Here is an 18,429-nt window from a genome sequence, read left to right as displayed (position 1 = left end):
TTGGCCTTCAGTTTTAGCTACTCCCAAAATGGAGCTAACACACTGGCCTATTTTACAAACTTGTTGAGTCAGATTAGAGTATATGAAGTGTTCAGAATCCTCTAAAAGTTGTGTTATGGTTGTTGCTATATGGAGGATTATTTTGAAAATACTTGATGTTTGATCTCATTTTTCACAGCATCATTTCCCTGAGATAAAATGAGTTTGTTTTGGAAAACATTAGAACAGGGACAGCCAACATGGCACAATCCAAATGTCTGAGACTACCTCTCCCATCAGCCCCAGCCAGCATAGCCAATAGATAGAGAATATGGGAGTTGTAGTCCTCCACATTTAGTGAACACCACATGGCTTCTCCCTTTAAACGTAAGGAACGTTGGAAGTTAATATGGGATCAGACACTAGAGGAATACTAATAGGTGATTTTATTCTGGTTCTGTAAGAACCCTGTAGCTACAGGGAAGCTGGCCGGGTTTTTTGCCCCGGATGAAGCCTCCAGATGGGTGTCATTGAGGTTTCCAGCCTGTGTTTGTTTGTGTGTGTGTGTGTGTGTGTGTGTATGCAAATAGACATGAAGGGGGCAAACTGGGTCTTTGACCTGGGTGAAATAAAGCCTCGATTTGCCCCTGCTGGAACAGGATCCATTTTGAATAACATAGTTCATTGGATCAGCTATACGTCTTACACAATGGTGAAGTCAATGAACTGGCTGGAAGCATTGATTTTTAGAACAGGGGGGAAAGGTCCTAAAGTGTTACAAAACGTTCACTCTCAGTTTGGCAAAACTGGCCCTCACAAGCTGCTGGCGCGTCTCTGGAAAAACTTCAAAGGGGAAAACCCAGAACACAGATTCCTAAAAGTAAGTACATACTGTATATTATATAGGACATTGAATCTACATTGTACCTTTCAGTAAGTCCAGTAAAATTATTCAAATGTGTTAATTCAGTTAATTGGCTTTAAAAGAAATTTGGAAGTTGCAAATTAATTGTTCATTAATGGTTTGCTGATAATTCTTTATGAAGCAAACAACATGTAGCCGCATTACTTCCCCAATCCTCACTTCTCCCTTCCTGCTCAAACATAACCCACCTCTACTTTTTCAAAGAAACAAATATTGAAATGGAAATTATTATTATTATAGATAACAGTGAATTCCTATGCCAGAAATACTGTCCTATGTACCATGTTTCCCAATAGTTCTGATTCTAACTACTATTCCACATGTAATGCTGTGTGCACCCCAAATGTATTTGAAGCTCCCATCTTTTCTGCATTTTATCCTTATATCAGAATTACTGCTCTGTATGTCATGTTTCAAAATATTGACTGCTGTTCTGTAAACAGTACTGTAAATCCACTGTAAATGCATTAAAAATGAATCCATGCTGTATATCAGAGAATAACTTTTAACCTAGCATGCAAAGAATATTCTGTGTTAGAACATAAACTAACAGTTGTGTTTTGTTCTCAGCATAAATATTCCTCGTATAACAAGTGTGCTATTACCTGGTCTCTTATCAACTTTTAAAATAGGATTTTGGCATCACAATTTGAGAGTGAATCTTTGAAAATTCACTTGTCATTGAAGGATGGCGTCATCAGCTTTTCAAATCTCTGCACTGCTTCTGGCTTTTCTGGGTCTCATCCTTCTACTGGTTGCCACTGTGTCCAACTACTGGAAATTTTCTAGTCCAGCTGCAGCGCTTATTACTGCAAACTGGATTTATGAAGGTCTCTGGATGAACTGTGTAGCTACTGCTCTGGGCTCAGTTCAGTGCAAGAAATTCTTTTCCTTGCTCAGTTTGGAAAGTAAGTTAACACTTTTCATACATAAAATGCTGAATTCTTAGTCTGAATTTGTGCGCTACTTATGCGAACATCTGACACTGTGTTTATAGATACATAGGAAAGAACTTCAATGGAAGCCTGTAGAAACAAACTTTCATATATATTCTGTGATCAAATGCTGTGTCAACAAAAATCTAGATCTGTTACCGAAAACATTTGTATTTTTAGAAGTACTGTATACAAATAGTACAGTTTACATTTGTCCCACTCTAGGAGTGTCACATTTACAAAGTATATGTCCCAGGTAATCACTGCCACTATTTGATCTCTGTTTTTGCCTGTTGGGCAACATTTTGTTAACATCTTTGGTGTGAGATACTAGAGCAGTCATTATCCAGGTTCAGCTCCCTCCCTAATGTCTCTAGAACAGAGGTTCCCAAACTATGGTCTGTGGGCCACCAGTAGTCCACAAGCTTCTTTCATGTAGTCCATGGTATGTGTATGAAGATCTGCAGCTAAAGATGGGCGGTAACACATCCATCGTATTAGATATTCATAATTGATTTTTTATAGAATTCAATTTGTAATATAAAAATATATAAGAAATAAAAAATGAAAGAGGTAATAGCATACAATTAAAAATCATACAACATCTAACACATCACATTGTAATTGTTGCAACTTGCAGAAAGATCATTAAGTGGTCTGTGGAGATGCTAAGCAATTTTCAAGTGGTCCATGGTGGGAAACATTTGGGAAGCTCTGTTCTAGAAATTAAATCTCAGACATGGGTGAAGATGTACTTTTTGTCTAGTGTTGCACATGCATGTAAATCAGGGTGGGGAACAGAGTTTGGCTGGTGAGCTGGATCCTGAGCCCTTACTCTGCGGGCCATTTTGACAGATGGGTGGCTCTCCAGACATTGTTTGACTCCCATCATAACCTACCATTGGCCATGGTGGCTGATGCTTGTGGGAGTTGAAGTCCAATTACATCTGGAGGGCCACAGGTTAGCCACCCTTGCATTATGCAGTGCTTTCATGTTATCATCACTTCTGCTGTATTAAACTTCATTGAGAGGTATTTAATTCCTTTTAATTCTACAAAATCTGATAAATGTGTAGCACGTTGGTACTTGATTTTTCTGGATGTGGTATAAATAGCTGAGTGTTTACATAAGAAAGCTGCCATTCGTGTAGTTGCTGATAGTTTATCTAGACACATTCATTTTCACAATTTTCCCATGGAACTTGACACCATATACTTAAATATCATCTTAACTTAGTTTATCCAGGGATCATTAAAAATAAATAAATTAACCATTTGAGTAGGTCATTATTTATATCTTAAGTACTTTCTAATTATGCCTTAATCTTTGAGACTTTGTCTCCTGCTCTGATCCTTGTGCTGTGTTAAATAAACATATAAATCATGTGGTGTCAGGCTTTTATTTTGCCCTGACGAAGATGCATTAACAAGGAATCAATTTCCTTATCAGTAAATCATTAAGACTTGCAAATTAAACATTCTGCAAACAAGTATTGGAGACAGTACTCACTCAGATCTTGTTTTTCTACGTCAGGGGTAGGCAACCTAAGGCCCGGGGGCCGGATGTATCCCAAACGCCTTCTCAATCCAGCCTGTGGACTGTCCAGGAATCAGCATGTTTTTACATAAGTAGAATGTGTGCTTTTATTTAAAATGCATCTCTGGGTTATTTGCGGGGCATAGGAATTCATTCATTATTTTTTTTCAAACTATAGTCCGGCCCACCACATGGTCTGAGGGACGGTGGACCGGCCCACAGCTGAAAAAGGTTTGCTGACCCCTGTTCTACGTAGTCCAAACACAATCTAGACTTACTGTCTATTAAATGTTCCTGGAAAGTGCTTCTTCATGGGCCAGTTATATTCCAAAAAGAGGGTTTCAATGCATATTGATCCTGCATTATCCCCCATTGTGCTCATTTGAAAATGGATAGAGGCAGTCCCAGAAACGGGTATATCCACACCTGCCCAGTGATGTGGGTGGGCATACAACAAGATAGCAATTACCATTTCCACCTTCATCTGGGGGCATAGGCAAGGGTGTGTGTGTGTGGATACAACTCCATTCGATTCCTGCATTGCAGGGGTTGGACTAAGTTGATCCTCGGGATCCATTCCAGCTCTACACTTCTATGATTCTATGATAACCTAAACAAGGGAAGGGTTTTCAAATGTGCACCAGGTAACTACACCCATGCTTGTGAACAGTGGGATCGAAAATCATTCTAGATTAAAAGCTCATTGAGGATGAGCATGCACAATTCTGTATTGAGAAAAACTATTTATTTGTACTACAGATTGGTAAGTACACAACCTTAGGTTAGTGTCCTAGTAAGCCATTCCTATAGCACGTTGTGGGCAACCTTTTCTGTTGAGGAACATGCTTGTTTGCAGGTGAACTTTTGGGGGCTCTGTACTGGTAGTGGTGGAGCTAGAACTGATGATGGGGAGAATTGGAGACAGAGTGTTCTGAATTTACCAGTTCCTGGTGGTGCTTTAGATGGAGTTGCAGTCTTGCTAAAAGAAGCTGGTAGTGTTTGATGGCATTTGACCTGGAGTTTCCCTCCACTCATGTTCAAACTGTCTTCCAGCTTGTTTCATTGCCGTGAGCTCTGGAGTATACCATGGAGCCAAATGGGCTCCATGAAGTAGCAGAAGGCACTCTGGGGTGATTGTTTCAATTACCTCAAGCATTAGATAGCTATGCAGATGTGAAAAAATACCCATGCCGTAAATTTTATCAGAAAAACTGATCAATAGCATTTGTCCTTTTGCAAATCCAATGCAATTAGCACTTTTTCCTTAAACCACGCCTCCAATTATTAAAAGCAATGTGCTACAAATCTTATCATTTAGTTGACGGAACAAAGATCAAAGGTAGCTTCATTTTGGAGGAAACTGGAGCTAAGACAGCAAGTGGCCTTTAATGGGGAGATACTTCTTATATTTCATCTTAATACAAAATAGATAATATATCTGTTAGAAGTTTCAACCATGTCTGCTGTTTTGGAACTCACTGGTTTTGTACTCACCTTGGGTGGCTGGATAGTGATTGGAGCAACTTTAAAAAACAGTTACTGGAAAGTCTCCACCGTACATGGGAGTGTGATTACAAGCTCAAGCCTGTATGAAAACCTGTGGCACAGCTGTGCGGAAGATAGTATTGGAATCTCCAACTGCAGAACGTTTGATACACTTTTGGCACTTCCTGGTATGTCTTTATTTGATGTACATGTCCACATCTTTATCAGGTGAAATAATTCATTGGGTGGGTGCATGGAAAGTATATATAGTGAATTTTGACTGAAAATAACATCAATGAGGCATTTTCCTCCAAGAGCTTGTCAGATTATAACAACAGACTGCTTGTTTGAGATCCAAAAGTGAAGGATTTTTGAAGTTTCTTGGCATGTCGATATTTGGAGGACAAGATTCTCTCTCCACCCGCCCTGAAAGATGGTGCATAAGAACACATTGAGAGTAAAGTGTGTGTGTCAGTGCAGGAAATTAGTATTCCCTTACTGAAGGTAAAACATAGTCTTCACAGAACTTTGAACAAAATAACATTTTTTGGCTATTATTAAAAACAGCTAAAGGTTTGTGATGGCAGGCTATTCATAGGGAATGTATTGTTGGCATTGGCAATGGGACAATGTATCGTAGAGAAGCAACTGAGCTTTAAATAAGCTATTTTTAAAAAAATAACTGTATACAGTGGTGTGCCTGTTATATAGGGGGATTTGTTCGTCACCACTGATGTGTTGGGTTATGATCAGGCTCTATTAAAATTTGTAACATTGCATTTGAAAATTTGCATTTTGCTTTGCATACACTCAACAAAATCTGCATTGACCTGAAAATATACAGGCTTGCTTTTCTGCATTTTCAAATAATGTGCTTCTGGCTTCCATGAGTATTCTGCAGAGGCAATGCTACAGGGATTAATTCCCTTTGGATAAGAGGACTGGAGATTTACAGTGTATAAGCAAAGCATATTGGAAACAAATACCATATTTTTCTCTGTGTAAGACTAGGGTTGTTGTTTTTTTGTTGTTGTTTTTTTAACCAAAAAGTAAGTTTAAAATTGAGGCTCGTCTTATACATGGGTAGTGCTTAGGGGTGTTTTCTTAATTTGGAGTTCCCAAAAATAGGGGGCATCTTATACATGGGGGTGTCTTATAAACAGAAAAATGTGGTAGTTTCTTACGGCAAGTAGAACAACTGCTGAGCCTGCATCAGATTCCCCAGATGGACAGCATGGATCTTCACAGCCTTCTGGGCTACTTCTAGTTCAGCTACCTCTGGATAAAATCTCTCACTTTCTGTAGCTCCTTAGAGACATTATAACCTCATAAACAAATGTGTGTGATGTGGTTAAGAGTGGAACCTGCAACCAAGATACCATAATTTCCCACCTGCACACATTTGTTTTGTGTACCATCTGAAAGGGCCCTTCTTTGCAAATGCTTACTTGCTGCAGTCTATTTCCCTGTTCTCCCCACTAGCTGAAGGCTGGGAGAGACATTCCAGGTCAATAGTATTCCCAGTCATCAAGGAACACCGCTGTCCTTTTGTTAAGTCCAAGCCCTATTTTAATTTGTCAGGCAAAACCATAGTGATGGGGACCCAGTCACAGTAATAAAGACAGCCAAACTCATAACAATGTTTTATAGATTGTTTGAGCAGACCATGCCAGAGTTATGACTCTGCCCTCATTGTACAGTTTCTGACATTCTTGTCCAGTGTTTCTCAACCTGTGGGTCACGACTTGCAAGTACCGGTAGGTCACGAATCCTGTGCAAGTGGTATACAGGCTGTATCAGTAAACCCCAAATAATTGATTGCTTTAAATCTTTCACTGGTATAATGAATATATCTTATAACTCTCTTATTTTGGTGCCATGTTGCTGTATTGCAGCTGAATGTCAGAAAGGCTTGAGTGTCAACATTTTAACACTTGGGAATCACTTTTTGGCAACTGCCAGTAGATCTGGTGACAGCTGGCTACATTGTGCCCATACAGGAAGTTGTCTGAAAGACGACTGTACTTCACTCCTGATGGCCAGGCACCAACGGCACCTTGTGTCAAGCTGTCCATTGCCAGATCTGTCACAGGATGAGCTAATCATTAATAGTGATTTGAGGTTTGCTGCGTCAAAATAAGAAATAATATCTTTATGTATCAATAGTGATCTGAGACTACGTGAGGCAACCATGAAACCTTGCAGTGACCTACTTGGTTGGAGAAATGCAAGCTCAGCCATCTCACTGATACTTGCCAAAATAGACTTTATTGTAAATAAAACGATTAAAAATATTTGTAGTTCATTATATCAAACACTGCTTGTGTAACCTTTGTTTCTAGAATAATTTTTAAAGCTCATGGAGCAGTATTCTGCAGCCAGATGGTATGTGTTCTTATATTCTCATAAACAAAACTGAATAACTTTGTAGGTGCTATAAATATTTCAACAAATCCACATCAGTAGGGGTTGTTAAGCAACTTTTGACTTGAATGCCTCAAGTAATGCATATAAAATAGACAAATGCATGAAACCAAAGACTGGCAAAGATGTCAGGGCTGAAATTCATGTGAAAAGTAGGTGCTTTGTCACTGACCTTTGGACCTTCCTTGTGTATCTACTTATATATTTTTAGAAACTTATAGTGTTTGCACTTCATTAAGGAATGGAGAGCTACCTAGCTTTGGAGATTACATAGTTGACACTTTACACGCAAGTAGCTGCTGACACATTTGCTGCCTTGCTTATTATATGTGAAGTAAATTACTCAGCTGTCTGATAAGAGGGGCAATCAAACCTCTGTACTGAACATAGTAGCAGCCTGTTCTTACTGATATATATAGTTGTGATAGTATGGGAGACAATTTGCTTTGCACCAACATAGCAACAGGTCATGTAGCATCCTATGTTATATAAGGAGTGGGGCAAGCCAGCCCACCCATAGCTAACCCAACCATGCAAGCAGCGGTTTTAGCAGTGTGACCAGGATGTAGCATGTTGGATTCCTCCCCTTCCTGCCATGTGTGGAGTCACCAAACATATTGAGTCAGTTGGCACATTTGGATTGTTGAAAAAGGGCTGTTGGTGCCAATCACAAAATGGTTGCTGTGGGGAGTGGCGTAAGATAAAATGACCATCATGTCTAAAAGTGAAGAGGCAGGGCTACAAAATGATGTTGACATTTCCCCTGCATTAATGGAGAGACTGGCATCTATATCAGCCATTGCCATGCTTGCTCTCAGAGAGAAGCTCTTTGCAGCTTTTCTCTCTTCAGAACAGAAAGGAGAGAGGATATCTGATCCAGGCATCCAATGAAATGTGAACATGTTTATGGGGATGTGTTCAGTGTAGGGGAGGGTGAGCCACTGCAAACAGGAACTGAGCAGGAAGAGCAAACAGTTCATTGTGCATTGTGGATTTTTAAGGGAATATTTACAGAGCCCTTTCATGCACAACATAGAGGGTACTGGTAGGCACATTGGTCCCTATGGTAGCCCCCTGCAGGTCTAACTTAATTTGGGCATTTAAATAGCCACTTCCTTGGATGCTTGTGGGAAATAAGTATGATGTCCAGGCAACCAACCATCGAAACTGTGAAGTTTTGTTTGGTTGTATCCAGTGGTGGCTTTGCACTGTGCATGCTCAGGGTGCCTGTTTTTTTTAACCAATCTCTGCTCCCCACTGCAGTCCCCACGCTCCACCCAAAGGTGCTGAACCCCCTGGGACCATATGGGTTATGGCGCAGAAGCTGCAGTAAGAAAGTGGGCTGGTGGGGTTGCTCAGCAAAAATAATGTTCCTCAAGTCATGGGCCGCAAGCCATTAGTGAGGGGTCCCTCTCGCTCTTTAAAGATACAAAGTAAAGGTGAAAAAGATAAAGGATCCCTAGATGGTTAAGTCCAGTCAAATTTGACTACAGTATCTCCACTTTCAGGCCAAGGGAGCCAGCATTTTTTCGCTGGCAGCTTTCCAGGTCATGTGGCCAGCATGACTAAACCGCTTCTGGTGCAACGGAACACGATGACAGAAGCCATAGCGCACAGAAACGCCGTTTACCTTCCCGCCACAGCAGTACCTACTTACCTACTCACACTGGTATGCTTTTGAACTGCTAGGTTGGCAGGAGCTGGGACAAAGCAACAGGAGCTCACCCTGTCATGTGGATTCAAACTGCTGACTTTACAATCAGCAAGCCCAGAGTCTCAGCGGTTTAGATTACAGAACCACCTGTGTCCCTTTACCTTACCTTTTATACAAAGTACTCACATAGATCCGTGTATGCACAGGGGCAGCCTAGTCATGCTTCTTGCGGCAATTATTATGAAATTATTTGGAAGATTGAACTGAACAGTCCTTGACCTTGTTTCTTTCTGCTTCTACTGTCTGTGTCTAGGTTCTAAGTTTTAGAAGAAACTAGCTTTGCTTTGATGGTGTGCTATTAAATATATATTTTGCTCAAAACTTCCCTGCTTTCTAAAGGAGGTTCCAAGTTTGTTTCTTTTTTCTTTTCTTTTTTTAATGCCTTTATTTTGCTAACCATTAGAGGGACAATACTGTTTTCTTCCTTCTTTGTGCTCTGACTGCACACAAGTGCTTTGTGAATTGAATTGTGTCTGGAGGGGAAGAGCTAGATTAATACTTAAAAATAGCATTTTAACTAAAAGGATTTCAAAACAAGCAAGTCCACAGTCTCTGTGCTTATTAAACCAGTGAAAGTATCTGCCAGAACTAGAAATATATTCTTTTTTTAAAAAAAAATCTGATCATTGAGTGTTATCCTTTGCTCCTGTTTCATAATAAACTTTGTGGGTGGCAGTTATATCTTGGACTGCCTCTGGATTTGCTGCCAAAAGCAAGGCAGGAGGTAGGGTGGCTGCTTAGGAATGACCGAGAAAGAGGTACTGCCTCACCAGAAAAATGGAGGTCAAAAGAGGACATACTGCTTAGGCGGTTTATTAGAATCAAGTGGTATATAAATTCTGTTCCATGTCTACAAAGATTAGCAGTAGTGTTAGGGTGTGTATATCTGAACCCTCATGCGTGTCCACCTCCCACATATATCCCACACACACTCCCAAAAAGTTTAAGATCTTTTACTGGAGTTAAACATTTGTATGTTATGACTATGTGTTCCTACCCTTGATTTTTATGCCCACAAGAAATTCACAAATGAGCAATAAAGAAAGATTGGTTGGTTACTTGAAACAAAAGTGACGGAGTATATGGCAGCGGCATCGCAATGGGGGGCGATGTGGGCAGGCTGCCCCGGGTTCCAGGGGAGGGGGGTGACACTTAGGCCAGCCCCACCCCGCTGGCGGGCCCCGAGCAAGCCATGGAGCAAGGCAGCCTTGCCCCGCAGCCTGTTCGCAAACCTGCAAGCAAGCCGCAGGCGAGGCCGCTCCACCCCGCAGCCCATCCGGGTCCCACCCGCCAGCGCTGCTATGGGGCTGCGGGGCTGCCCCGCCCCTGCTGCTCAAGCCGCCACAGAAGCAGCAGCGCCGGCCCAGATGAGTATGCATGCGTGAAATGTCGCGTGTGCGCACTCCGTCTGGACCGGCGCTGCTGCTTCCGCGGCGACCTTGCGAGCCCGCTGAGCGAAAAGGCAGCTCCCCATGAGCTGCTGATCACTCACGGCAGCCCCACAAGCTGCCTTTTCACAGAAGCAGCAGCACCGGCCCAGACGGAGTGCGCACGTGCGACATTTCGCGCATGCGAACTCCATCACGACGCAACGTCACAATGCCCCCCCCAGGGGGTGCCTCTGTTTGCCGCCCCGGGTAGCGAGGAGGCTTCCTCCGCGTCTGGTATATGGATGCTGTTTTCCAACAGCAAAGTTAAATTTAAGCAGGCAGCATATCTCACAGCATGTATACCTTGATCTTGAGAGGGAAAAGGATCCCTAACTATCTCAGAATACTAGACATTGAGTATGACCATTTCCCACACTAAAATGAAGAGAAAAGGCAACTTCTTATGTAAAATTCCTAACTTTGGCTGATTCATACCATACATAAATGGACTATTTATCCTGTTATTGTTGCTGTTAAATTTATATCCCACTCTTCCTCCCAAAGCAGCCCAGGGTTGCAAACAACAAGTGACAAAAAAAAAATCCTTAAAACATCTTTAAAGCAATTCTACTACAGATACAAAGGCCTCAACTTGCTGAAAGACTTGTTGAAAGAGGAAAGCCTTCAGTAGGCACCAAAATATTATGCCTATCTAACATTCGAGGGGGAGGGGATTCCACAGGATAGGGGCCAAAACACTAAAGACCCAATTCCTACATTGTGTGGAATGGACCTCCTGATGGTGTCCCCAGGAAACCCTCACTTGCAGTGCCATGGCAGATTAGGTATAAACTTTGTTGTTTGAAACCTGCAAACTACATGGATAAGTTTACATTATAGAACCACCAGAAGCTCATTAAAGAGTATGATAATGCTAGATGATGGTGTAGAATTCAGTTGCATAATAGTTACAGAAAACATGTGGCTTACATTTATTTGTCACCTGTTCTTGTCACTTGATTCATTAATCATGTGCTGCAACTGCTATTCATTGGTACAGTGGATTAATAAGTTACTTTATGAATCAATACTTACCAGTGGATAGTATTCTAGGGAATTTCTCACTACATCATAAATATGCTTTCGTTTTTTATCCTCCAGCCTGAATGTTTAATTGTTTTCACTAATAATTTTAGTGTTGTATTTGAGGGTTTTTTTACAATTGCCTTCCCAATCCGGCCTGCGGATGATCCAGGAATCAGCCTGTTTTTACATGAGTAGAATGTGTCCTTTTATTTAAAATGCATCTCTGGGTTATTTGTGGGGCATAGGAATTTGTTCATTTCCCCCCCAAAAAAATATAGTCCGGCCCACCACATGGTCTGAGGGATGGTGGAGTGGCCCATGGCTTAAAAAGGTTGCTGACCCCTGATATAAATAGAAACGACTTTTCAAACCCAATATGGGATGGAGAGAATAGCTTCAAACATTAAACTGGCAAAATGATCACCAGATGGTGGACATGTTTGCATATAGAATAATTATGCTGGTTGTTGCTCATCTCTGTATGCTTGCATTCAGTCTTGACCATTTACTTCCAGATCTGTCCACCATCAATCTTTGCTCCTTCCCTTTGTTATGTTGGTTGCTAAGCATGCAAACAGGTCTGAGATGAGTATGAGGATTTGTGTAATGGCTTCTAATATCTCAAAGGCATGGAGGACTCCCTAAAGAAGGCAGGAACAGTGATATCCTCAATATATTTCTTAAAAGGAAGGGGCATTTGGGCAACTCTCAGAGGAGAAGTCAGACCAAAAGACAGATTCACGTACATGTGGGTAATGTAAGATGTTTCTGACAGTCTAAGGGCTTGAGAGATTTCCTCTAGAGTGGAATCATAGTTTGGGCTGGTTAATGTCACATCTACTTCTGTGGGCTTCCTGATACTGCCTTCTATTAAACCATATATATATATATATAGAGAGAGAGAGAGAGAGAGAGAGAGAGTGTACCATATGCCCATCGTTGCTCCCAGCAGCCACACATTTGGTTCAATGGGCAAGTATTGCTATTTGACATGTCCTTTGCCGAAACTGATACCTTTCTTGACAAAATTTCCTTTCCTCTGCAGCTTATATTCAAGCATGTCGTGCCCTGATGATCACTTCGCTCATCTTGGGTATGTGTGGGACTCTGCTGACATTGCTTGGTTTGAAGTGCACTCAACTTGGATCCAATAGTGAAAATACAAAATCAAGAATTGCTATGCTGGGGGGAATGGTCTTCATTTTAGCAGGTGAGATATCAGCAGACCGTGCACAAAAAAAGCTAATGGAATAATATAGTGGTTCTCAAAGGATGTTGTGCACCATGCTGGTGTGGCAGGAGGATTCAAGGATAATCAAAGAAACATTTAAACATTTCAATACAGTATAGTATCAAAATAATGGTTTTTTATTTGAAGAATATGAATTGATATCTTTTCAAAATGAGAGATATTGAGGACAATCCTACTAGTGATTCAGAATTGCCATTAGAACAGAGTGCTGGAAAACCAAAGACCACCACAGCCAGCCAAACACAAATGAACAATCACACCCTACGCCAACCCTGACCTCTCTCACCACCGAAGGAGCACAAACGAACAACAAAGAACCTGCACAAACAACTCTGACACCAAACCCTACATATACTAAGTAAAATAGAAACATCATCACCCCACCCCACCTCTTTCCCCCTTTTCTTCCTAATGTCTCAACAAATGTAACTGATTTGTAAAAATGTTACATGGAAAAAATATGAGAGAGACATTACACATACCTTTGTAAATCAAGAAAATCTTTAATAAAAAAGTATTTTTTAAAAAAAGAACAGAGTGCTGGAGAAGATGTGTTTATAATTATATTTTGGGAATGATTCATGTTCTTATGCAGCTGCATTGTTTTATGCTTTCTGGGTGCCCCGTGATCATATTATAAAGTAGCTGTGTTCTGTGCTATAAATCAAGCACTGCTAGTTGTTGTTTCTTTTTGTTTTCCAATGTATTTCTTATCGATAAAAAAAAATCTCTGTGGTGCAAGCAAATTTTTATATGTGGCCCAGAGAAAAAAGTTTGAGAAGCAGTGGAATAATAGGAAAGGGGAGGCACTCAATTGCCATCTTATTCAACACAATGTAATGAGGCAGAAACACATCCATCCAGCAGCCCTGAGCAAATCAACCAACTCAACTGAATTGAGTATTCAGCTGAAACTCATAAGACTGAGTAGGATTTCATTAATCAGCTGGTGACTTTATTATATTTACGTACATGTTATTTCTGTAATGCAAGGCTGTGGAAAAATTAAGTTCCCTCCATTAAAATGGATCTGTATTGTTTCCCTAGGTCTCTCATCAATGGTTGCTATTTCTTGGTATGCAGAAAGGATCACAGCTCAGTTTTTTGATTCATTATATGGTGGAACCAAGTAAGTTTACAGACTTGCATGTTGTTGTTGTTTAAAAAAACCTCAGTTCAGTAACTGCAATATGTAAATGGCTTTAGGCATTGTCAAAACTCACATGAAACTAACATTTGGCTTTAATATTTTTTGCATTGCACTTTTCTTAATAAAAAAATGATGAGATTCATAAGGATACTTTGAATGCATTTTTGCTTCAGTAACATTCTGCTGCTTCCTGTTGGCCTAGTTCCTGATTTCAGTCTGTTGGTCATGCTGAAATGTGACCAAAGGACAGAGGAATTAATGTCTCTGACAACCATAAAAGAATATAAATTGGGGGCGGGGTAAAGGATTACTGTAGGTGAAAGCCCTGCTTTGACCCACCTCAGTGTTTGCAGATCATTTATTTGAGACAAAACCCATTTCTCCTGCCTTCTGCAGAAATAACCTGGAGAGCCGCTGGTCATCTCTCCTAGGTTTCTCCTATACTCCATGTTTTTCCCAATGGCAGCCACTACATTAGAAAAATATGGCAAAATGTATCTGATTTGATTGTAATGATGCTTCTACGAAATCATTTTTTTCCAGATTTGAGCTGGGATATGCACTGTACTTAGGCTGGGCTGGTTCCCTCCTTTCAATGCTTGGTGGGGGCTTCCTGACATGTTCAGCATGCAAAGAAAAACACAGGTAGTTGACCAATTGCTATTACAAGAGTAAAAAGTATCAGTGAGTTTGTTAAAGGTTTCACTGAGCTGTCTGTTTTGTCGGTTAACAAACCCCAAGTGTTTATATTGCTTTCTAAACATTTTGAAAATATATAACATATGCAATGAAATGCATGAAATAATACTGAAAAAGATGGGACTTTCATCTGAGCAAACATGAATAGGATTGGATTGTAACCTCTGCTAGCTGATTAATTCTAATGTTTTATTTGAGAAGAGTTCAATGATCAGTTTATTGTCTTGTATGAAACAGCTGTGCGTACAGAGCAACACTGCTAGATTTGCCACAAAGAGATGATGCAGTCACTCCTGATTCTCTGATCAGTGTACCTGTATGAGCCACCTTTTTTCAAACACCTGTTTGTCACATTATGGATATTCAGTGCACACTTTAAGAACTGTAGGTGTTTACTTAAAATGTATACCCAGAGCCAAAAAATGCATGCTAAAAATGTTCAAAAAAGCTTAACATTCTACCAATAAGTTGAGGAGAGAGGATCAAGTTACCCTCCAGAACAGACTGGTGGAGCTGTTATTTATTTACTTGTCATATGTCTACCCTAACCTCTAATACATTTTGGACTACAACTCCCATCAGCCCCAGCTAGCACAGCCAATGAACAGGGATGATGGGAGCTGTAGTCCAAAACATTTGGAGGGCAACACATTGGCCATCCTTGCCCTAACTCTTCCTTGTACGAACTAGGGATAGCATGTATAGCAGTTATAATTAGACTGAGAGAGAACGACAGGCCCAAGGTTACCCAGTGAGCTTAGTGGTTAAGCAGAAATTTGAACACATATCTCCCCGGTCAAATTCTTATGCTCAAACCACTACACTATACTGACGTGTGTGTGTGTGTGTGTGTGTGTGTGTAAATGGCTCCATGTGCTGCAGATGCTAGATCAGAGAGAGAAACCATTTGTATAGGACCTGTTTGTATCTATGGAGCATAGGGAAGTCTGCACATTATTTTCTTATTGACCTCTATGGACTTTAAAAAGTGTTTGACATTGCATTTATATTTCCTCTGAGTAATGCCTGACTCAGTTAAATTTCTCAAAAACAGAGAGAATGAATGAGAGAGCAGCAGCACATTGACACCTCTTTTTAATTACAGAGACTACAAGTATGCTGCTACCCGGCAAGGCAACGATGCACGTATTTACATCAAAAAGTCCGAGACAATCACATCTGCCAAAGACTACGTTTAGATTTTTTAAATGTTTCACATGTTCTAACTCATTATAACATCTAAGCCCTCCATTCCCATTTCCACATTCCACTTTCAACAGACATTTTACATGTATGTAGAATTTCCTTCTGGTAATAGTTTAAGCTACTGTGTCATTTGGGTGTATGAAGACTAGTCTAGTAAAGAAAAATATTATGTAACATTTTAGCATATTTCCCCCCCAAAAAAAACCACCCAGGAGGTGTTTTTTATCTAGTTTTATCTAGTTTATCTACATTTATCTAGTTTGTCATAATGTTGTCTCATTGTTCTAGGGAACACTGTAAACTTAGAATCATCTATATATATAAAACGCAAGTGTCTCTGCGTCCAGTCCCTGTGTCTCTGGGTTTGCGCTACTGCGCATGTGCCCCAGGGACACAGGGATTGGAGCAGAGAGACATCGGGCCAGGAGCAGTGGCGGCAGTTGAAGCGGGGCGGTTGAAATGGAACGCCGGCGCCCCAGAAGAGAGGGGAGGCCGAGGAAGGAGGCCACGTTGCCGCTCTCACTGCTGAAAGCCAAGCCTCGAAGACTAGCGGCTCGGGAGCGGCCCAGAGCAGCCCGCCCCGCGGCTTCTCCGTGTTTCCGAGATGGGGAGGGAGGGAAGCCTGGCCGCCCTGCTCGGCTCCGCCGCCTCTCCGTCCCCGTAGGAGCCCCAGAAGCTCTTTACCTGCCCCAGGAGGCCTTTCCCGCTGCCACGGGCCTTCCCAGGATCTTCCGCCGCCTCCGCCTCCTCCTGGCGTGGCGCATCGGCCGGACGATCCCCCGGCTTTGCCTTCTTTCCCCCGAGGAGGCCGCAGGTGAGAAGCCGCGAGAGAAGAAGGCCAGCAGGCCGCTCCTCTTAGAGCGCTTTGGCAGCCGCTGCCTGGTAACCTCGACACCGCGGCTTCTCGGCCTGCAGGGAGGAGGGAGGCGGCAAGGGCAGATGCTGCTGCCGCTGCTGGAGGGGCGGCGGCGGCGACGAATAGCAGGCCGACGAAAGCAGCGGGAGCAGCGTCTGCCCTTGCCTCCTCCCTCCTCCCTGCAAGCCGAGCCGCCGCCTCGGGTCCCCGTGGACACCCTGGCGGCTCAGCTGCTGCGCGACCAGTTCGTGCTGACGGCGCTTCAGCTGCACACGGAGCTGCTGGAGAGCGGCCAGGAGCTTATCTATCTGCTGCCACTGTGTGAAAAAGGACTGCTTTGTGCATGTCCTGGATATCCTACACTTTTGCGTTATTGGAAGACCTTAAAGGATTCCAGTACTGTGTTTAGGAGAGGGAGGGAGGGAAACCTCTCCCTCTCCACACCATGCCAAATTTTGTGCCCCTTTCTCATGTCACAACCCATGACTTTGCAAGGCCCCCGCAGGTCCGCTGCCCCTGCCCCTGCCCACGGATCTCTCTGTCTGTCGGGAGGCGACCAGTTCGTGCTGACGGCGCTGGAGCTGCACACGGAGCTGCTGGAGAGCGGCTGGGAGCTCCCCCGGCTGAGGGATTACTTCTCCAACCCGGGCAACTTCGAGCGCCAGGGAGGAGGAGGCTGCGCGGGGGGGGGGGGACGGCGCCCACCCCGAGAAAGCAATATATGTTCTAGCGCCCGTTAATTTAACGGGCTGCATTCAGCTAGTTTCAGGAATAAAATGTCTTATCTCTCTCTGAAGGATTCAGTATTTAACCATACAATATGCAAACACTAAATGAGGAATGAGCTGATTCTGACAAGTTATCATGGACCTTAATAATATTGGTACCACAGTATTCACGTAGTGGTTTAGAGTGTCCAGAGTGCTTCACACACATATTATCTCAGTATGCATTACAACAGTCCTGCATGGTTGACCAGGATAATCCCCATACTGTAGATGGAGGAAGGGGCTGAGGAAGAGAGAGAGAAATTTGCTTAAGGCCTCCTACCAAGGTTGTGATGGAGGCGAGATTTGAAGGGGAAACATTCTCGCTCACCTCACTTAGGCATTGCATCACAGAGCTCTCATTGGCCAGGGCTACTGTTAAGAGACATTTTGTGCAGAACCTTTGTTACATGTTTTGACCTGCTGCTTATGAATGTATGTTCTACCAAGTGCTAACATCTTTACTGTTTGTGTATATTCAATAAACTTTGAGTTTTTGCTTCTTTATAACAAAGTTTTGCTTCTTTTGTGTGTTATTTTACCCACCGTTAGACACCTGGGCCCACATTTCCATGAACTTAGGCAAAGATAAGCCAATGTGCTGCTTGCATGACCACCCCACCAATACCTCTTACAGCAACTGCAAAAGATCTCAAGTAAATATCTTCAATAAATGAGAGACTTGTTTGCGCTTCTCCCTCAGTTTCCATTTGCACAGGCTCAGTCTCCCCTACAATTCTACAGTTCTATGATTAAGCTGCCTTGCACGTAAACAGTCAGCCATCAGGGCTCTTTGATAAGCATGAACTAAGATCATTACTTCCACACCCTAAATACTTGATTCTTCTTGTATAATCAGTCATCAATCATAATCACTTTCAGAAAAATATGCCATTTCACTAGCAGAGTCCTGTTAATCAAAAAAGAAAATACTGATAGGATTTTAATGTAGACACATAAATAGCTACAGGCAATCATAAATGCAGGCATAAAATGCAGATAAGGGTAGATTTATTTATTTTACATATTCGCAAAGACAGTTTT

At 42.1% G+C, this 18,429-nt stretch overlaps 1 protein-coding gene across 3 annotated transcripts; it reads left to right on the top strand.

Moving 5' to 3' along the window:
• Positions 1-582: 582 nt before the first annotated feature.
• Positions 583-16,068, top strand: LOC117047137 (claudin-15-like). 3 transcript variants are annotated; one of them, XM_033149942.1, is made up of 6 exons: positions 583-859; positions 1,537-1,812; positions 12,501-12,665; positions 13,755-13,836; positions 14,401-14,502; positions 15,662-16,068. In XM_033149942.1, exons 2-6 carry the CDS (start codon positions 1,593-1,595, stop codon positions 15,753-15,755), a joined length of 663 nt encoding a protein of 220 aa, XP_033005833.1. In that variant the 5' UTR covers positions 583-859; positions 1,537-1,592; the 3' UTR covers positions 15,756-16,068. The 3 variants fall into 3 exon arrangements, with proteins under 3 accessions (XP_033005833.1, XP_033005834.1, XP_033005836.1); XM_033149943.1 differs by lacking the exon at positions 583-859 and having other exon boundaries at positions 1,426-1,812; XM_033149945.1 differs by lacking the exons at positions 583-859; positions 1,537-1,812 and adding an exon at positions 4,580-5,049.
• Positions 16,069-18,429: the final 2,361 nt, after the last annotated feature.

The sequence above is a fragment of the Lacerta agilis genome, chromosome 5 (assembly GCF_009819535.1).
Source record: "Lacerta agilis isolate rLacAgi1 chromosome 5, rLacAgi1.pri, whole genome shotgun sequence".
Classification (NCBI taxonomy): domain Eukaryota; kingdom Metazoa; phylum Chordata; class Lepidosauria; order Squamata; family Lacertidae; genus Lacerta; species Lacerta agilis.
Note: the sequence above shows the minus strand (reverse complement) of the source record. Positions and strands in the feature narration are given on the sequence as shown.